Source organism: Pleurodeles waltl, chromosome 3_1 (assembly GCF_031143425.1).
Source record: "Pleurodeles waltl isolate 20211129_DDA chromosome 3_1, aPleWal1.hap1.20221129, whole genome shotgun sequence".
In the NCBI taxonomy this organism is placed as follows: Eukaryota; Metazoa; Chordata; class Amphibia; order Caudata; family Salamandridae; genus Pleurodeles; species Pleurodeles waltl.
The window spans coordinates 374,565,104-374,587,021 of NC_090440.1; the positions used below are offsets into that span (position 1 = coordinate 374,565,104).

Consider the following 21,918-nt stretch of genomic DNA (forward strand, 5'->3'; position numbering starts at 1 on the left):
TAGCTATTATGGCCCTAATTTGGATGATATAGGACCATTACAGGATTTATGCCCTGAATTGTTAGAAACTCAATATCCAATTATAATGTCAGGGGATTTTAATGTTGTCTTATCTGAAGCATTGGATAAATCCACTGGAAGCAGATCAATAGATCATTTAAAATCGCGAGCGTATATTAAAACAATTATGAAACAATTTGCGTTGGTGGACGTTTGGAGGGAAATTCATGGTCAATCTCAGGCTTATACTTATCATAATAAGAAATATAAACATCATTCCAGGATTGATTATTTTTTGATAGGTAGGTCTCTTAGGCAGTCAGTGGTTGGCACTGGCCATATTCCTGTACACTTGTCTGATCATGCCGTTTTAACTTTGACCCTGGTATGTGAAGTAGAATGTTATCCGCGTAGATGGACACTGGATCGATCCCTTTTAAATGATCCCCAGATAGTGGTACATTTAGAACATGAATCAAAGCTCTTTTTTTAACTTAATAGGAATTCAGCAGCTCCCCAAGTGGTCTGGGATACTTATAAGTCTTATATGAGAGGGATTCTGATAAGCATTTCTGCACAGAAAAATAAAGGCTATAGTAAGAAAATACAAGATCTTGAATAAGAAAGGGTGTTTAGAACAAAAGCTGGTAAAGTTACGGAAGGAAGGAAAGAACGAGGAACTTATACGGATGGATATGTCATCCAAGCAGGCCTTGTTGGTATCTATAATAGAAGTGAGAGTAAGGGAAAGGTAGGAGGCAAGCAAGTTGGTGCATTTTGAATATGGTGAAGGCGTGGGTAAGCTATTGGCTTGGAAGGCTAAATCAGATTCTGTAAGAAATGAGCTAGTAGGAATAAGGGACCCCATTAAGGGGATGGTTTTAAGGGAGGTTTCCAAGGTCCAAAACGTTTTGCACGTTTTTTTAGTGATTGTTCACAGAAAGCCTGTCAGACTCAGAGGGTGGCCAACAAGAAGTAGAAGATTTACAGATGAGGAAATAGGATAATGAAGGGAAGGCGGTTCTGGAGGAGATTTTAGTTAGGGATTTAGTTCAGGCCATTGCTAAAGGTAAAAAGGGGAAGGCAGCAGGGCCTGATGGTCTACCAGTTGAATTTAATGTGAAAATGCAAGCTGTTATAGCTCCAGGTTTACCCCAGCTTTTTAATTCTGTTTTCAATGGAGAGATTCCCCTCCCCAAGTCTTGGAATGAGGCTGATTATGAAGCCGGGGAAGGACCCTTTAAGTTGCGTGTCATATAGGCCAATTTCCTTATTAAATAGCGATTATAAATTATTTTCAAGTATTCTGGCCAATAGGTTACATTTGGTAATTGAGGGACTGATTCAGGGTGATCAAAAGGGCTTTCTAAACGGAAGGTATATGCATGAGTTATCCCATGAATTGGTTGGGGCAATTGCTCTAGCAATTGCATGCAAATTACCTCTGGCAGTCATAACATTGGATGCTACTAAAGCCTTTGATAGAGTAAATTGGAAATATTTACATCGTATTTTGGCTAATCTTAATTTTGGAGCAAAGTTTCGTGGGGCTTTGAAGACTATTTATAAGGCCCCACTAGCTAGGCTATTATTGAATGGGAATTTAATGAAACCCTTTCCTATAACAAGGGGAATGAGGCAGGGATGCCCATTGTCCCCATTATTTGACCTATATATATAGAACCTTTAGCCCGTATGATTAAAAAAGACCCTCTGATTTAACCATTTATTTATATGGGCTGGGAAAAGAAAATCTCTCTATATGCAGACGATATCATGATTTTTACTAGAGATTTGCCCTCTGCGTTAAATAGATTAGAGGTTTTAACAAAAGATTTCGGCCAGATGTCAGGGTATGCAGTAAATTTGGTAAAGACAGAAATAATGACTTGGAATATGAACGAGGTTGATCAAAAAGGAGATGAAGTATTTGGGTATTAAGATATATAATAAATTAGAGGACATCCCAGTAGAAAATTTGAAGAGTGTATTTAAAGAAATAAATAAACACTTGGTGAGTTGGTCTCATTTACCCTTGACATTACATGGGAGGGGAAATTTAGTTAAAATGTCAATTCTCCCTAAGCTCACTTTTCTCTTCAATATGATTCCATTACATTTTCAGAAGGAAGAGATACATAAAATTCAGGCTAGAATTGATAGTTTAATTTGGTCTTATAAGGGGGTCAGGATTGCAAGAAAAAAGCTTAGAAGGAAATATGGTAAAGGAGGGATCGCGCTTCCTGATCTCCAACTATATACTTGGACGTTTCAGTAAAAAAAATGCAAAAGATTTGTTATGCGTAAACACGACAAATCATTATAGGAGAGCTCTGTTAAAATGTGAGAGGCGGGAAGGGCAGAAATTTATGTACAAGTTTGGTCACCCAAAGTTTTACAAACAAGTTAGGCTGAAAACGTTACAAGTGGCTGCCTTATTGTGGAAGCAGATAAGGAGCACCACAAATGTATCTTATTATAGCCTTTAAGCCCCAATATAGGGCTCTCCAGGTACTCTGCATGCTTTAAGGACACCTTATCACGACCTTTACAGGAAGCAGGTATTGAGAAGTGGGGACCGTTACTTCAAGGAGGAAAACTGAGATCTTGGGAGGAATTAGAGATAGAAACACAAAATCCAGTATCCAGGTTTAAATATTATCAGTTGCAAAGCTGGGTTAGGTCATTGCAAGAAAAAGGCACAGATACAAATGAACAAATGAACTAGAGGAGGTATTGGTTAAGGGCTTGTCTGGTAAAAAGGAAATAACCTATTATAGACTTCTTTTGGATAGCTTGAATAGGGATCTTAATTACCCAGGCTCCCTATGGGACAAATTAGTTCATAGCAATGAAATTATTAGGTTATGGCAAACGTCTTGGCAACTTCTATACCAGGTTGTAAAACCGGCCTTTTTGAGGAAGAACCATCTTTTTGTATTACATAGGGCTTATTATACCCTGCAGAAAATAGCTAAGTTTAGTTCTAAGGAGGACATTGCTTGTAGGAAATGTGGCTTACCTAAGGCGAATGATATTCACATGTTTGTGTCCTGTCCTCAAATCGTAGGCTTTTGGTCAGCGGTGTTTGAAATCTTATGTAAAACATTTCAGACTCGATTAATTTGTACTGCAGCACTAATTTTATTTGGGTGGTCCCCCGACATACATTATCTGTCTAGTTATAAAAGGAAGCTTCTGTTTTATTTGATTTTGTTGGGCAGGCGGGAGATATGTAAAAACTGGACATCTGAAACATCACCTATGTTATCTGCGTGGTTGAATGCAATTTCATATATATGCAGGTTAGATTTTGGCCGGAGCTAACCTGCAAAAATGATGGGAACCTTGGGTAAAGTGGGTGGATCAAGGTACCATGTTTCCCTAAGTGTCTGATGATTATTTAAGAGCAGAAGGAGATACATTCCAGGAAGGTGTTCTGGGGGTAGCCTTACTCCTCTTTCTAACATGACTTTCCACTCTGATAGCTGGACCCATCCAGAAGTTCTCGATTCGGGGCGTGGCTTAAATCAGTTTGGAAGTGAATAAAGTGAATGAGGACACAAAAAAAAAAATACACTTTAAAGGAAGCTGTTTAAAAGAACTATGGGAACCCGAAATGATTCACAGGGAGATAGCTAAATTCAAGATATTCTCTTCTGCCAAGGTGATTAAAGGGTTCTTGGTTTCTGTGGCTTAATAACACTTTACACCAAGCATAAATTTAAGGCTGTGGTAATATTTATCAGCAATGTCAACTTTTGTTCCCAAGCACACTGTTGGAGAAGGCTACAAAAACCCTTACTTCAGATGTTTACTAAAAATGCACCATCTCCGGTGTCTTTGAAAGTTATTTCCTGCTGCCACAAATATGGAACGTATTGTTCTTGCCACACATGATTACACGAGGATGCAGCTTGATGACGGAGAATAAAAGGCCTGATCATAATAGACTTCTGTCTTCCAAAGATGATTGACTACCTTTTACTCCCATGGTACATGGCAGAAGTGAGATTCCATGGCTTTCCTCAGCTCTTTCCTTCAAATATGTCCCAGGTGGTGCCATAATTAAATTCTCATGCCCCTCTCCTTTTCTACTACAGGCTGAATGTGTAGGTCTTTTCACTACACCTTCATGAGATGAGAAGTCTAATAAATATCGAGTCAGACTCTTTTGATATGTGCATCATTCTTGTAATTGGATGGTGGTTGTCTTAAAATGTCCTAAAATTAAATTCAATGAAAAAATATACAAGTGTTATTCCCTGGGAATTTTGCCTATGGCCTTCCTCCATGAGTACTTGCCCAAACCCTGTCAATGTAGTTCAAGTCTGATATCTCTGGTGGACAGCTGCCAAAGCATGTTTCTTTCATCTAAGATGTGCAGTAAATGTTAAAATTTATTTTATTAATAAGTACGCATCTGCAAACTTTATGCCAATTTCCAAACGTGAAATGTATTACAAGGCAATCTGGAGCTTTTCATAACAGTTTTGAAAGTCCTAAGTCAAGGAACCTAAGAAACAAAACATGATTTCAACCTCCACTTGCAATCTCCATCTCCTCGCCTCGTTAAATAGAGTTCAGTTCAACTTCCTTTGCCGTCAAGAATTCCTAATATCTTAAACCTATGAACACACCAACCCAGACTGACCAGCAAAACCAGATCTCACAAAGCAAAGGTGGTGGGACAGCTAGTCGGTAGTGAAGAAAAGGAGATGCATTTTGGAAGACAGTAAGACTGTTACCTTGTGTGAAAAGGATCAGATGGTGCCCCATATCTAATGAGAAAGCCCCTCCTTCTGATTATGGAATCACTATTGCTTTGTTTTTTAAATGCTACAGATGTTGGTCTTAATTCTTTAATTGCACCCACTGATCTCGGTTGAATTAAACTGTAGAACAATTCTGAAGTGTTCTGTTTGTAGCTGTTTCCTGAATTGCTTGTAGTTGGACTCGGAGCTCAGTGAGGATAAAAGGCTGAGTCGGCAGGCCGTTTCTGTACATAAAAAAGGCAAAAATGAGGGTTGACTGCTTCAGAGTCGCATCCCTTTGGCCCTACAAACATCTTTTCAATAATACCTATGACTCATTTGGTTTTTCAAAGGTTTTAATCTGAATTCATGCCTATTTCTGCAGGCGCTGTAAAAATGACTATCTTTCTGATTTCCAGGCTGGAGAGAAAATCTAGGCATAGAGACTGTGATGGCAGCCCCTCCGGTGGTGAGTGCACCTAAGTGAGAATACATCCAGCGGGGACACTCATGGAGAAAAATATTGCAACAAATAAGGAAAGGACAAATAAAAAATACTAGGTCATTATGCGTTCAGCTTTGCTAGAATTACCTTTTAAGAACTGCTCAGTTTTTAAGGGCTGGAGTGCTCCATTGTCTTCTTCCCTCATGTGTGCCACACACACTGTCGGCTCCTGCCCCAGCCAGTTTCCTTCCAAACAAACTTTCCAACCCATAACAGTATGTGGTGGGGGAGCGGCCCACACTTTTGCTCACATGTTGAAGGAGCTGTGTGGACCAAGCCCTGGGCCACAGAACCAAATGCCCAAACACAAACAAAGATATCCTCACTCAAAAATGCCACGGCCACTACTCTTGACATCATCATACTGCCTTGTGCCTCCAAGGCGAGTAAACCCTCACCAGGCCAGGCACATGTACAGCTGCAGCCAACCCCTCAAGTTCCAGTCTCTAGATTACCGATGGACAGACCGAGCACCATGAAGTCTTATGTTAAGGCAGCTCAGTGGATTTATTTCTCTTTCTGTTAGTGGGGCCACACCCACTCTGCCCCTTAATGCCATCCACTGCTGAAACAAAATACCATGGATCATGCTTCATTTTTCCCAGACAAGGCTTCTCCTCACTATGGTTATAAACAGGCCAGACTTGGACAATTGTGTGCTAATGGGGAGAAAGTATGTGATGAAGCACTCCTCTTATGTCTTACTGTTTTAGTTCCTTAATTGGTAGCAGAGTACAGCAGTGTCACCTCCTGCTACAGAGATGTGTCCAATCCTGAGTTCACAGCTCCATGTCTGACATAAGCTTTTCATCTATAATGGGTAGATGAACTCAACTGCACCCAGAAGAATATTTATCTCTCCTAATTTCCTTCACAGATATGTCTAAGTTTCCCAGCAACAGTGTGAGACGCTAGCAACACACATGACATCAGAATCACTCCTCTATAGAACTACCCTTTCCTGATTCCTACTGTTTTATGTGATCACTCAATGCTGTTATTCACTATGCAAGAACCCTACATACATTGGCCTGACTGGAACAGCCAGCTGGGCAACTTTGGGTGAAGGCTTGGGTGTCAAAAACCCAGTCCAAGCCACACACAAGTGGACAAGTACTAGGACACGTCTTAAGCATTCTGTGTAGGTCTCATCTCCAAACCAAGTGTTCTTTTGTTAAACCAGATCTGAAGTAATTAGGTAAATGAGGAACCCTTGCCAACTCCTTTTTCAGCTGTTGTACAATGGGTAAATATATGTATTGTGTTTTCCCTTTTCCTCCTCTCAGTGCCTCCTTTTCAGGTCTGGCATAAGCCAAGACCTTTTGATTTGACTAAAATTATGTGTACTCACAGGGGCTTTCAACAACTTTTCTTTCACTGGTCTGTTGTGTCAATCACATTTTGCTTATGCCCATGGCTGCATACACCATTGGGGCAATGGGTTAACCTACTTCAGTCACTGGCTAACTTTACTCTGATTACCTGCATTTTGCTCTTTCACAATGAGCACATCCACACACTAGGTAATTCCCTTCAGTGCCAATGTTTTTGTTCTCACTTAATTACTTTAGTAATGCTTTTGTTTTTAGTGCCTCAGGTGAAAGCAGGACCTTTCTGCCAGATGTCAACACAGGTCACTTTCCCCGCTTTATCAGTTCCCGTCTCCTGCCAATACTGCTGTAAATTCCTTTTAAAGTGTCCTTTGTTTATCTGACTTCTGCGATTACACAGTATAACAGATTGTATATATTGGAAACTTTGTTCTCTTTTTACTATACATGCAGTACACAAACCAAAAGCCTCAAAACTATACTTGTGAATTCATAAGCAGACAATTCTGCATAACAGGTTTCTGCTGTTATCATATTTAAAGGCACTTTAAATTTATTTCCTTTGTTTCTTTCTTGCCTTCTTTCTTTCCTTGCTTGTTTCTTTCTTTCGCTTCTTGCTTTCTTTATCCTGCCTTCATTCTTATTTCCTTTCATGTCTTTCTCCTTAGCAGCTTTCTCTATTTTCTCCTCTTTTCTTCCTTCATCCTTTCCATCTTTTTTCTTCTTCCTTCTTGCCATCATTTCTGCCTTCTTTCTTTCCATCTTTCCTGCCCTTCTTTATTTTCCTTAATTTCCTTCTTGCCTTTCTTTCCTTCCATTCCATTCTTTCTTCTTTCTATCTATTTTTGCCTCTTATATAGGTTTTCAACCAAACTTCATTTGTCTGTGGTTGTGTGACTTATTTTTTCCAACCAATTCAAGCATGCACCAAGTGACAATGCAGCGGCCAACTTCAGCCACTAGCTGACCTCACTACGAGTTACAACATACTGCCATTTCACAATAAGCATATCCACACACAATTTAGTTCCCTTAAGTGCCAGAGAATCCTACGTAATGCTTTTAGTCAATTTATTGCAGATTGTTGAATACCTGCCAGCTTCCTGAACAAAGTTTTGCAAGAATAATGACAAAACAAGATTTGACACAAGGCTGGCAGATACCAGCAGAACTATTGGTTTTGCCAGTGCCTGTTATTGTTGACAACACTTACGTGATCTGCAAAGCATCCATTGCTATACTAATAATCTGCTTAAAATGTCTGATACGTAACGTTCCACACTGTCAAATAACCTAATACCGAGCAACACGGGCAGAGAAGACACATTTATAAATGAGCTAGTTTTAAAAAAATCAAGATTAATTCAGACTTGTCTGATTTATCCACAGGCTCCAGTATTCAATGTATGCCTGGTACATTGCAGAAATATACCTTAAAGTTCAGTGGAGATTGAGAATTCAGTACAAATGGCTTTTTTAGAAGGATCTGATTAGTATAATCGCTTGGCCTACTCTCTTCCTTCCCATCCCTGCTGCGATGAAACAGCATTCTCAAACAGCAAGGCTACTTTTCTAGCTATTATCAGTGCTGCTATGGTAGCAGTTTGAAGGACGGGCTGTGCCTGGCAGGTTTTCCATCATGTGACAAGTACAATCAAACTCAGAGGGTCTTTCCGTTTTATAATAGTGTAACTACCCTACCACCACTGCATCTCTGTAATACATCATGACAATGCTTTTTCAATAAACCCTCAAATAAGTACTAGTATGAAAGTGTGAAGTCGACCTCAACTCAAACGTTACATATAACCATAGAAGCATTGCAACTATTGTGATCCCTTTCTCCGCCCCCAGGTTTCAGCTCAGTATCACTGGACAGCTCAGTAGGTCAGCTAGATAGCTTGTCTTTCAGCTGTACAAGTGTTCTCCTGAACTGAAAATTACTACCAACCTTTGACATTTGATAACATTTTAATGAGTATCTTGATCATTGTACTTTATCACATCATGAGTCATAATGGTTAATCACTTTAGGAATATGTGATTTCAGGGTTCATTTTAACCGTTTTGCCATATCCACATAGGGTTCCACTTTCAAATCATCCGCATGTTCATAAATGGTTAACATATGGCCTCATAAAACACACTATTCTGTCCACTGACTGTCACAAAAATGTCTTTGCAAACGTTACCTCTATATCCAAGCCAAAGGCAAGCCCGTCTTGCACATGTACCACACCCAGTGCCAGGAACTCCCTAGGTCGCTAGTCCCTGCACACTGTACCCCTCCAACTGCTGTTGTGCCACAACTCATACCAGAGTAGGAGCTTTCACCTGCACTCACTGCTGTGTCTTCAGCCAACCACCCACACCCCCATGCAAATATCAACAATGTCCTCAACACATCTACCCCAGCACACGCCACACAAGCACCTACAATGCCTACAACACACCCCACAGCAAAACCGTACATCAACACCCACTTGCATCCATTCTTCTCAACACACACTCAGTAAACACACAAACACTTCATCAGAGAGACCTGGTTCAACCCCTCAACTCCCGACAACGCCACCCCAATCCCAACATGCTACAAGATTACTGGACAAGACAGCCTTTACAAGCCAAGAGAAGGACTCACTATCATCTACAAGGAGTCCATCAAATGCACAACATCCACAGAGAATGCCCACCCAATTCATGGGACACCTACACTTCAAGCTGCAAATCTCTGAAAACTGCAACCTGCACTGAATTCTCACCTACCAACCACCACGATCACAAGCCACCTTTTACCACCCTCATCACCAACTTTGTCAATCCGCTCACCATCTACTCCAGATCCTACATTCTGCTCGGTAACCTCAACTTTCAACTGGAAGACCGAAAAGGCCCCTGTTCCACAGTACTGCTCGAAAGCATGAGCAACATCGGACTCACCCAGCTTATCCTAGAATCAACATCAAATACAACTCCACCACACCACTCTCATGGACCAACCACTACATCATCCTCTTCCAAATCAACATACCTCCACTTAACACCCCTACCAGATCCAGCATTACAGGCCACCACTGAGGCAAAAATCACAAGAGGATACTGGTTCAGTGCCCTCAGCACGGATCAAGCTAGCCACACAGATAACCTCGATAAGGATAACTTGATCAAGAACTGTATGGACTCTTCCACCCATCAAACCCAACAAGCATACTAGATAAACAAGCAGGCCAGCTGGTACACAGAAGACCCGAGACACCAAACTACATTGTAAACAGCTAGAAAGAAAATGGAGAGCCAGCCATACCACCACCGACAGGCTGCACTCATAAGCTATCAAAAGCAAATAAGACACCAAGAAAAAAGCACTAGTGGACCACATCGAAGGAAGCTCCAACAACTGCAAGGAGTTTTTTTCTTAACATTAAGGATTTCACCTTTCCCCTAGCCACTGCCAACAACATTGCTGCCTCCCAACAACTCTACGAAAAACCTATCCAAATTCTTCCACTGCCACATCGCAAACAACAGTAACTATGCACACTAACCCAACCGCAGAGAACTCGTTGCTAACCTACCCACCACCAACCAAAAAAAACACCTGACTCAAAGGACAATCCTCACCAGAAACAACACAGTGTCAATTATGTGGACTATCCAATCAGGGGCCCCAAAGGACTCATGCCACAAAGGACTACATCTACAACCTGGAAACATCAATCAGCACCATCCTGACCCACATCACATCAACACCTCCTTCATGTCCGCCACTTTTTCGGATGAATAGAAACTTGCAGAAATTAACTCCCTCCTCAAGAAGCCCACAGCAGACCAAATTAACTGAGCAACTTCCAAATCATGTCCCTGCTCCCTATCTAGTCTACAAGATTGAAAAGGCCATCAACAAGCAACTCACAACCCACCTTGAACTTCACTATATTCTAGACAATCGGGATTCTAAATAAATCACAGCACCAAACAGCAACCATGGTGCCCACCAACAACTTTAGAATCATGCTGGACCGAGGAGAAACAGCAGCCCTCATTCTGCTCAACCTCTCTGCTGAGAAACCCAAGGGGTCAGGCTGCCACCCTTCACATCAGAGACCAAGAGACTGATATGCACAGTCCCACAGGAATTGTCCTTGCCATCATCACCTGATTACAAGACATCTCCTACGCTGATGACACTCAACTCATCCTCTCCCTGATGGACAAGACAACCAGCACCAGGACCAACTTTACCAACTGCATGACTATGGTAGCAGACTGGAAGCAAACCAACTTCCTGCAAATCAACTCGGACAAGACGAAAGTAGTGGTGGTTGGCAACAAAACCTACCAATGGGACTCCATCGGTTTGCCATCAGCGCTAGGACCAAGGTCCACAGACCACGCAGAAAATCTAGGGATCATCCTACAGATAAGCTCAACATGACGGCTCAAGTCAACTCAGTGTGCACCTCCTGCTACCACATCCTATGAATGCTACGAAAGAGTTTCAAATGGTTGCCTCACAATGCCAGGCAGATTGTCACAGAAGCACTCATCACCACCAGGCTGGACTATAGCAACATTCTCTGCACCGGAATCTCCAAACAGCTTACACAGACTCCAGACCATCCAGAACACTGCAAGAGTCATACTCTACCTCCCACGCCACACCCTCATCACCCCGCACCTCAAGAGGTTTCACTTGCTTATTCACAAGTGCAGCCAATTCAAACTTCTCACACATACATACAAAGCCCTACACAACACAGGACCAGAATACCTGAACAGCCGCATACACTTTCACCAATCTACAAGAGGCATATAGTATGCCTCTGTCGCACACATTCCCCACATATGCAAAGCAAACCTGGAGGTCGCTTGCTCTCCTGCATCGCACCCAAGACATGGAACAATCTCCCTCAGCACATCAAAGTCTCCTCCTCACTTCTGGAGTTCCACAAGAAGCTGTAGGTGGGGACCACACACCTCCACCTCCCAAGCACCTGGATACACTCTTGGATGATTAGTGCGCTATATAAATCAATTTAACAAGGTAAAATCGTAATAGGGTGTTAGAAATGGGGTCTCTAGTTGGCAGAGGTATTCACCTTTGCAAAATAGGGACCACAATCCTAGTCAGGGTAAGTCGCACACAATCCAAATTATCCTGTGCCCACCCTCTGGTAGCTTGGCACGGAGCAGTCAGGCTTAACTTAGAAGGCAATGTGTAAAGTATTTGTGCTATAAATGATGCAATAACAGTGAAAACACTACAAACATACACCACACAGTCTTTGAAAAATATATGATACTAGATAAATATAGTTAAATTAAGGTCAAAATGATACAGATTCAATAAGCACAAGTTGAAATACCACTTTTTCAAGATTAAAAACAGTCTTAGATCTTAAAAAAATCAACAGCTGTCTTTTGTGTGCACAAAGTACCTGGTTTTCGTCAAAATTGCACGCACTGAGACCGCAGAGGAGGTGGTGCGTGGAAAAATTAAGTGTGCGTTGGATAGTCTGACGCGGCACAGACGATGCGTCATTTCTTTCCACGTTGCAAGGGGCTTTGTGTGGATTTCCAGCATGCAGTCTTTGGTCCTCACTGTGATGCAGGGTTCTTTTAACGCCCAGGGATGATGTGTGGAAATCCTGGGCGTGCGGGATAAAGTCACAGGTGTTGCTTCGATCTGGTAGGCATTGCGTAAGATTTTCTGTTACACGGCAGGAGCTGTGTCGATTCTTCAATCAGGAAGTCGGGCTGTGTCATTCCGGCTCGGCTGTCAGTCGATCCGGTAGGGGTTGCGAGTCCAATTTCCAGTCGCAAGGCAGGCGCTGCATCAATCTTCACTCGGGAAGACGGGCTGCCTCTTTCCGGTTCGGCTGTGTGTCGATTTTATTGTCGCAAGGCAGGCTGTGCATCATTTCCAGCAGGCTGTGCATTGATTTTCGGTGCACAAAGAGTTAACTTAAAAAGATGAAGTCTTTTTGGCCCTGAGACTTCAGAAAACAGGAGGCAAGCTGAATCCAAGCCCTTGGAGAGCACTTCTCAGCAAAGTCAGAGGCCAGCAAGCCAGCAGTCCTTCACAGCAAAGCAGTCCAGGTGAGTCCTTCTGCAGCCAGGCAGTTCCCCTAGACAAGTTGCAGGTTCTGGTCCAGAAGTGTCTGATTTGGTGGGGTCGGAGACCCCTTTTACATACCCATAAATGCCTTTGAAGTGGGGGAGCCTTCAAACAGTAGTTTTGAAGGGCACAAGGTCCCCTTTCAGTATAGGTCTGTCTGCCAGGGTCCTAGTAGATGGTTTGGCAGTCCATTGTGTGAGGGCAGGCCACTAGCCTTTGAAATCTAAGTGTCAGGCCCTCCACCCTTTAAGCCCAGGAAGACCCATTCAGTATGCAGATGATTGCAGGTGTGAGCGAGTATCATGTTTTTGTGGTTGTCTGTGTGAAATGCACAAGGAAGGTGTCAACCAGCCCAGCTCAGACGTTTATTGGAGACAGGCTCTAAGGCACAGATTGATTTTAAGTGCAGAGAAATGTTTACGTTCTGAAAGTGGCATTTCTGAAATAGTTATATAAAAACATCCAACCTCACCAATAAGCAGGATTTTCTATTACCATTCTGGCCATATTAAACATGACCTGTTTACCCCTTTCTGGTCAGAATCTACCACTCAAACAGTATATGGGGGCAGCCATAATGCTATCCTATGAAAGAAGCAGGCCTCACAGCAGTGGAAAACGAATTTAGGAGTTTTCCAATGCCAGGACATATAAACCACACAAGTACATATCCTACCTTTTACCTACAAAGCACCCTGACCTATAGGTTACCTAGGGCCTACCTTAGGTGTGACATATGTAGAAAAAGGGGAGTTTAAGGCTTGGCATGTACTTTTAAATGGCAAGTCAAAATGGAAGTGAAACTGCCCACACAGGCCTTGCAATGTCAGGCCTGAGACATGGTTAAGGGGCTACTTATGTGGGTGGCACAATCCGTGCTGCATGCCCACTAACAGCATTTAATTTACAGGCCCTGGGCACATGTAGTGCACCTTACTAAGGACTTAGAAGTACATTAAATATGCCAATTGGGTATGAGCCAATGTTACCATGTTTTTAGTGAGAGAGCACATGCATTTTAGCACTCGTTAGCAGTAGTAAAGTGTCCAGAGTCCTAGACCAATGTGCTGTTTTTTGAGATGTAATCTTGTCAGTGAAAATTGGACTGTGCTGCTTTAATGATAGGAACTACATTGATCGTGTCACTGCTAAATTAAGAAATACAAAATAAAAGATACAAGTACTAACTATAACAGCACTGTGGTACCTTACTGAAGCTCCACACATGTGAAAAGGTATGTACTACTTTTTAGCACTATCGCAATCAGTGTTTTTAGGTCGAGCCTAGGAAGCCCGAATGTGGGGATGGAGTAAAGGCATTTGCTCCCACCTACTACTGCCTGCCACTTACAATAGGTCAAAAGCAGTGCTGCTCTTGTTGTGATGCTTCCTAACTGGTTTGGCAGCCAATACGTCACCTCCTGTACTTGGCTGAGGAGCACTGGCCAAGTACGGTTTAATTATGTCTGGGATGTTTTTCCTGTTTAGACGGACTATTTATTTATTTTTTTGTTTCCTGCCTCTCGTGTTTGTCAGTAAGCACTCGTGTTCATGCGAGCGGTTAATTTTTTGCGTTTGCCCATCACTTGCCACTTAAGACAATCAGTAATTACAAGTCGTTGTGTCGTGCGTGTGTTTTGTACTTTTTTTGCTGCTTTATACAGCATGATATTGACGCAGGAATTAATCCTCGACAGCAGCTCTCCCGGCACAGTGCGAGAGTCGAAGCTACAATATTCACTGCACTCGGGGAAAACTCACCCCATAATGCTTTGCAGGCATTCCTTTTACAACACATTTTTGCCCATAACCTAGGACAATGGGACCACCAAAAAATGTATAACAATGTGCTCTTTCTGATCAGACAGGCCATCTTGTGGGTCACACTAGGTGAGAGGGGGCCCAAAAATCATAACCTCTTCCAATTTTCAATACATATTTAAATGGTCTTGTAGCTGAAATTTTTGTTTTTATAGCAGAGAGGAGTTTGTGTTATAAGGGTCTTGTTTGTAATAGTATTCTGACAGCCCTGTTCGGTCTGCAAATGTGTAATATGCTATGCTCTCTAAGGGCTGAAGGATGATAATTGCTCCAAGGCACTACTAACTCAGCTGGCTTGACAGGGACGTCTGGTACCCACCAATGGTACTGCACCGTCTGCTGTTGACTACAGGGGCATCTAGCCATAACCAGTGGTACTTACCCTTCAGCTGTTGACTCTACAGGGACATCTAGTAATGACCTGCAGCACTGCACCCTTGTGCCACAGACTCCACAGTTAAATGATATCTAAAAGGCCTGCTAGGCCTGAAAATGTGTAATTCACTATGCCCTCAAAGAGCTGATTATATGATTACACTTTAGCATTCTTTTGTATGTGATTATGCCCTCTAGAGGCAGAGTATATGTTTACATGCCTATGTTTCTTGCAAATGCTATTTTTACTGCGGTGCTCTATAGGGGCTGTTCAGACCATTATAGTCTAATGCCAATTGTATAAAGGAATGCACAAAAACAGTTTATTTCTGATAAAGGTTTAATGTGCTGCATGGCTAAATATTTATAAGGTCCCAAATGAGAGGTTGTCATCATTTACAATGTCAACAGCTCCAACTCTCACTAATGTGAAGCCTATTACTTTGCAAATGCTTGTTAAAACCTGTGACCTGTATTCTTGCTCCCTTGCTGAAACAGCCCACCCGGTCACTTTTGCAGCGTTAAAAAGGTAAGCACCACCCAATAGGGTTAAGTTGCGCTTAAGAGCTCTAGTGAAATGTATTGTCATATTGGGAGGGATTAACACTTAATGAAAACAGAATTGTACTGTTTAAATAGCATTACCGAATTCAAAACTGGGCAGTATTTTACTGTTAAAAGAAAATAATTTTAAAAGGAATAAATCAAAGACTACACCTCCCACACCCTTATTGAATTAATCTTACTGAAGGCACCCACCTGTGAAAAGTTCCGTATGGCTTTATTTTAGCACTATTACAATCTGTTCATGTTTATTTTTTTCGCACAGTTCAACACTAAAGGAGGAAATAAATCAACCAGCAAAATCAGATAAAGAGGAATCACTAAGAAACAGAAATTAACTCACAAGAGGACATTATGAAGTTGCAAGTGATTACTGGGAATGTTAAGGGTGACAGGCTTTGATGTGTTACTTTTAAGTTAAATGTTTCTTCATTACAAAGTCAATACGGCGCTTAACAGCTGCTGCAATGCTGCCGTTACTTGCGATTGAGGTCTAAAAAACACATCTTCATCGTTTGCCGACGCCGCCTTTTGTTTAAAGTTGAACTAGTCTTGAGTGTAAAGCAATACAGACGGCTCTGTAAACTGAGCTTGCAAGCTGCTGGTTGTCACTTGCAATACGATGCACGAGAAACGTCTGCGCACAAATCAAGCAGACAGGGCGAAATAGGCGCCGTTTAAAATTATCCAACACCAAAAAAAAAAAAAAAAAAAAAAAAAAAAAGGGTAGACACTTCTGCAGACCGTGTAAAACACTAAGTGAAGTCACAGCTGCACTACAACATATGCACGACAAAAATCGACAATGTCTGCGTTAACTGAGTACTACTTATGCATACTATGACAACACACAGCATATTCAAAACATGGTCAATATATATTTAAAAACAAAAAAACAAAACAAAATAAAGTTTCATTGCTGTCACCTCTCTGATTTTCAGTTAGCTCACTGTTCAAATGTAAATTACGAGAACATTAGGATTCAACACCTAGATCATGGTTCTGCAAAGTCGGTCCTGGAGAGCCAGGCCCATGCCAGATTTTTAGCATATCCACATTCAGAAAAATGTAGATTTCTGAAACATCTTCTTTCTAAATGTGGATATGCTAAATATCTGGCATGGACCTGGCTCTCCAGGACCAACTATGCAGATCCCTGACCTAGTTCATAATAGTTAATAGTAGCCTTTTTCTTACATACGGTGTCCTGAAAACCTGCCTGTACCTTTTCCTCCCCCCAAACAATGCATCCAATGAAGCATTCTCAAAGGCACACCTGGAAATGAGCTGGCGTACCGTGCACATAGAGGGCCATTAGTCGCTCCACAGGCAGGAGGTTACAGTGAGGTCTCTGGCAGCCTCTTGCAGGGGGTTGTGACGTCATCCACCATCACCAAGACAGCAGGACCTTAAGAGCACTGCGGACCCGGAGAGCTCTCTTTTGTCCTTTGGCCACATGGTAGGCAACGACTCCAGAGGCTCAGAACCCACCCACACCTGGAGTAGAAAGCGGCAAAAAATTTGCCCAGAAGAGAATGGGGCTACCCCAGAAACTGGACTGATTGGCTGGTTTTGACCCTATGATGGGGTAATGATCTCAGAGCGGAAGGGGCTGGCTGGAGCGGGGGACTGACTTGCTGGTGATCCTGGACAGTTCAGCCCTACCATAAGTTGCCTGGAGTACCCGGCAGAGCCGGCATGCAATCCGGTGCCCCGGAGTTGTAAGTTATGTACCAAACTATGTATATTTTCCATACCTCATCTAGTTAGAGATGAAACCTTGTATGATTGATTGTTGATAATATTTGCCCAAAAACACTTTGTGGGGAAGGAAATTGTTGGCACCAGGTGCCTGCCCCTGCAGGGGCTGTATAGAGAATTTAACAATTTATCACTGCACTTAGGAATCATGGCTAAATGTATTTGGGTACATTTATCTCAAGAGCCACTTGCTGTACAATATGGGTGTTTCCCTGCGTTGTATATCTAACTCCTACATGTCTGCCATTTTATTCATTAATTGCATTTTGTTTGAATTATTAGCTACGTCTTGGTACTACCACACAATTTGAGTATGTCTTTCATCCATCTTAAGGATGGGGTGGTGGAGTAGGTGTAAAGATCTGCGACTTGCACGTTGTGAGCACACTACCGGTTTGGGTTCTTATGGGCACTGAAGCCCCTAGCATGTAATGCATTGTGGTAACATGCTTGATAGGCACGGGTGTTTGTTTTCTGTGCATGGAATATTACCTCGAGTTTTTCAGTCACAGATTCACATTCTGACATCAGCTGGGGTATAATTTCACCCTGCTTCCGGAGATCCTCCAATTCCTGCGTGAGAGAACACAAGAAAAAACATCTCAGTATAACCAACGTCAGTCAGCAGGAGGCTGTTGCAACATTCACGCGTTGACTCAAACAGGTAACCAATTCATTCAGGAAGTATCCTTTTCCAACTGCAACACAATGGTTCAGAATAGTTGGGCATTAGGTGAATTATGGCCATGTGTATTGTAAAAGCTGAATTAGGGAGACATCTAGAATTCGGGCATGGATAGATCACAAATATCCACTTACATCGAAACTGTACATCATATTGCTTTCTTTGCAAATGAGCGCAAACAAGGTGCAAGGATTCTCCTATCTGCATTTTGAGAATACTCCTCTTCTATTGACTAATTGCTTTACATCTTTCAATTTAAAAGGCATGTTTCAATAGTAGAGATGAGTAACGCCTGCATCAGTAACCATTCAGCTACAAGGACAGTGCAATACTTTTGAAAACAATGCATGAGGCAATCTAGGTTTACCCTATTGGAATAAGCACCAGTCATGTTTTATGGTGGCACTTCAAGGTGACATAACAGTTTATTTAATAGCATGTGTCACAAACATGGATTATTAATAACAAACTTGAGAAACTATTGCAGGCAACTTCAAACATTGTTAGTGGTTAAAAGGTGCGACTGAAAAAGATGTAGTCATGTGTTAATTGCCTAAGCGGCTGCAAGTGCCACCTTCTCCCACTCCTACTGGCTACTTCTTCAGTACCTGCCTACTCCTCTAGCTAACTGAACCGGACTATGAAGCAAGGGCTGGAACAAAGGTGGGGCCACTAATGCTGCCTATCTGTCCCTTTTTATTTATGGCATGCAGTCCTGGGCGTTATTTATCACTGAAAACCAGTGCCTGTCACAGATCCTTTAATAGGTATTTTTGTCGGTAATATTTGTACATAGGCTACTAAATGGTGAACAACCAATGAGACAGGCTTAGCTCATTCAATTAGAACTTAGAATATGCAGCAATTCACAACCATCAAATAATGGAGAGCAATTTGTTAAATTTGATGGGGTTTTGTTTTTAACTTTACATAATCTACCACACATCTTACCACAAGCCTCCTTCTAATAGGTTAAAGAAATGCATGTGTAACTTGAAGTTGGTATATAATTCATGGACACTCCTTCGCTATCCACATCCAGGAAAGTATATCTGTGCGTGATATTTTATCACATGAAATCTTAGTTGGGGAAACGGCGATTGAGAGTGGAGACCCAAAACATTTCAGTGTACCTTACACACTTTCTTAAATCAATTAAGAAAAATTAATATGGACGTGGTTTTTAAGATGTTATAAAGAGAATGTGATGTATTTTAATACATTGTGATGTAAAAGTTTAAAGAGAGCGTTGGACGAACTTAAGTATTAAATTGAATTGTTGTGCATAGATCATTGGATCTGCACTTTAAATACTGCCATTTGCACTTACATTATGCACAATAGGTATTATTCCAAATCTAGCTCCAATTAGCATTAACGTTTTTAGGATGCCCTTCTCCCCTCTAAGCTCTTGCCACCATGAACTGCATATATTTTTTTGCAATTGTCTCAGTATACAGACCACGAGATTTCAACTGCCCAGAGCAAATATTAATACCACAACAGTGCTCACTGCTTGCAGCACGTTTTGCTGGTTTTTGATTATTGTGAGATCGTTAGTTAAACACAAGTGTGAGCTTTTTGAATTTTTAGTCACATTCCCCTCGCCCAATCAGTTTTCTTAACTGAAACATGGCTAGATGAAGCTACTGGTCCTGATGTGGTCTCGACGTTGCCTACTGGCTATGTAAAGAGCAGACTTGACAGAATGGTTAAATGCGGGGTTGGCCTAGCAATAATTCACTGTGATTCTTTGGGAGTTGTGTGTGAACCAACCACCCTGCTGGATTGTGAGGCTCTCTCTTTGGATGTAAGCTTACAGATAGCTTCACTTTTCATGGACTATTGATTTACAGAACCCCCCTCCCCCGGATCTAAGGCTAAGTTTCTTGATGGAATACGTATCTATATTGATAGTAGTGTTCAATATCCCAATTTTACCATGTTAGGGGATTTTAAATTTTATTTAGAGGATTTTAATAGTAAAGATTGAGTACAGCTTACAGAATTTCTGAATTGCTTTAGGCTGGAGCAAAAGGTGCAAATTACCATGCATTCAGCTGGCCATATTTTAGATGGTGTGTTTTCAAATGACTAACCTGAAGGTAGACGCCATACTATCCATACTACAGTCAGACCATACGGCTATCCAGTCCCATATCAATTTGTTGACCCCAATCCTCCTGCTGATACGTTGGAGAAGGACCTAGCAATTCGTTTATGGAGTAAGACTTTTGGAAGAGGTGGTTGAGAGCTTAATATCAACCAAGCCCGAATATTTATGACCTCAAGGTAGTGGCTGCACATTATCCTAAGCGGTTAAACAAGGCAGTCCACAAACATATTCTGATTGAAAAAAATAGATCTCAGACAAAAGCCATCTGCCCCCGGGTTTTCTTCAGCCCTCAGATCTATGAAACAAAAATGCTGTAGACTGGAGAAAGCTTGGAGACATGATTATAATGGCAGGCAAAAGCAGATATTGAGCTGCAATCGGCAAATATAAAAAAAAAAACATGTTGAAAGAAAGAAAAAAATGACTTAGGGAAAATTCAATTGGTCTCTAATTCTTCAAAGGAACTTTTTAAAATAGTTCAATCTCCTTTGAGTGCCAGTCCTTCAAGCTTCCCCCCTTGCCAGGCGTTCTGTGATAAACTGATTTAAAAAAAAATAAAGTGGAGTCAGTATATGGGTAGTTCGATTCCTTTTGTACCTTATCTGATTTGAGTGCAGAGCCCCTGCTCACGGTTTAAAAAAAATTAGAATTATGTAATTTTCCCCTTTAATGGTTGATTAAGTAACTGTTTTAAGCAAGCATATTAAGTCAGGAGTCCCCTCAGATGCTTGTCCACCTAAGTTAATACAAAATCTGGCAGCCAATCTTGCCCCAGCCCTTACGATTTTGATGAATAATTGTACCATAGTTGGAATCTTTCCATCGGAATGGAAGAAGGTGTTCATACTGCCCTTACTAAAGAAAAGCCTTTTGTGGACCCTACGGAGGAGAAGAACTTCCACTCAATATCACAGCTTCCATGTGTAGCCAAGTTGTTTAAAAAGCATCTTCATACCTGTTTGCCAGACTGTACTCAGAATGGCTTTGGAGCAGGCTATATTATGGAAACAGAATTGATAGTTGTCTCAAAAGAGATTAGATCTACTAAAGGTGCGGGAGGGAGAGCTGTGGTGGTCCTTTTGGACTTTTCTGCAGCTTTCGATGTAGTAAGCCATGCCATACTGCTAGATTGTGCGCAGGACCAGAGATACAATATCAGATAAACAATCTCATTTTTTTTTAATTTATTTTTTAGGGAGAGGGACCATATGGTGGCACTGGGTGAATTTAATTCTAGAACCTTCTCCTTTCCTTGTGGCATCTCTCATGGGTCCGTGCTCAGCGCTACGCTTTTTCACATATACCTAGCCACTTTGGCTGAGCAGATCTACTACTTTGGATTTTCCACAGTTGTGTATCCTGATGACAGACAGATTGGGGTCTCTGTCGCAGGCAACCTGGAAGTCTCTGATAGATTTAACAAGTATATGAGCTCAATTGTTAACTGGATGTCTTAAGTTAAACGCAGACAAAATAGAGGTTCTTATTTTTGGTAAGGAGACCAGTTTTTCGGATGACTCTTGGTGGCCGAGGACTCTTGGTTCCTGGCCGTAGCCTGTTTCTAAGGCATGGAACCTTGGAGTGGTCTTTGACTCTGATTTATCCCTCAGGAAACAGATAAATAATCAACTGACCTCTTCCTGCTTTTTGGTGCTAAGATCATTAAGAAAAGCGTTGCCTTTTATTCCTTTTCAGTTACAAAAACTAGTAGTCATTTCCTAGGTTATATCAAAAGATCAACTACTGTAACACCATCTATATGTGTGCCACACAGTGTGCTGAAAAGGCTCGAGATGCTGCAGAATGCAGCTACCCATCATCATAAAAAACTTCCTAAACACAAGTCAAATACAGACACCTTGATGGAGCTTCATTGACTTCCCGTAAG

The 21,918-nt window shown here is 41.7% G+C and overlaps 1 protein-coding gene across 1 annotated transcript in view; it reads right to left on the reverse strand.

The window, feature by feature from the left end:
- The window catches only part of HOMER2 (homer scaffold protein 2), a 519,584-nt gene that overhangs the window by 49,251 nt on the left and 448,415 nt on the right, over nucleotides 1-21,918 (reverse strand). The window contains exon 8 of the mRNA XM_069222560.1: nucleotides 17,722-17,802. Coding sequence (XP_069078661.1) covers nucleotides 17,722-17,802 — 81 coding nt within the window. The remainder of the gene's footprint in view (nucleotides 1-17,721; nucleotides 17,803-21,918) is intronic.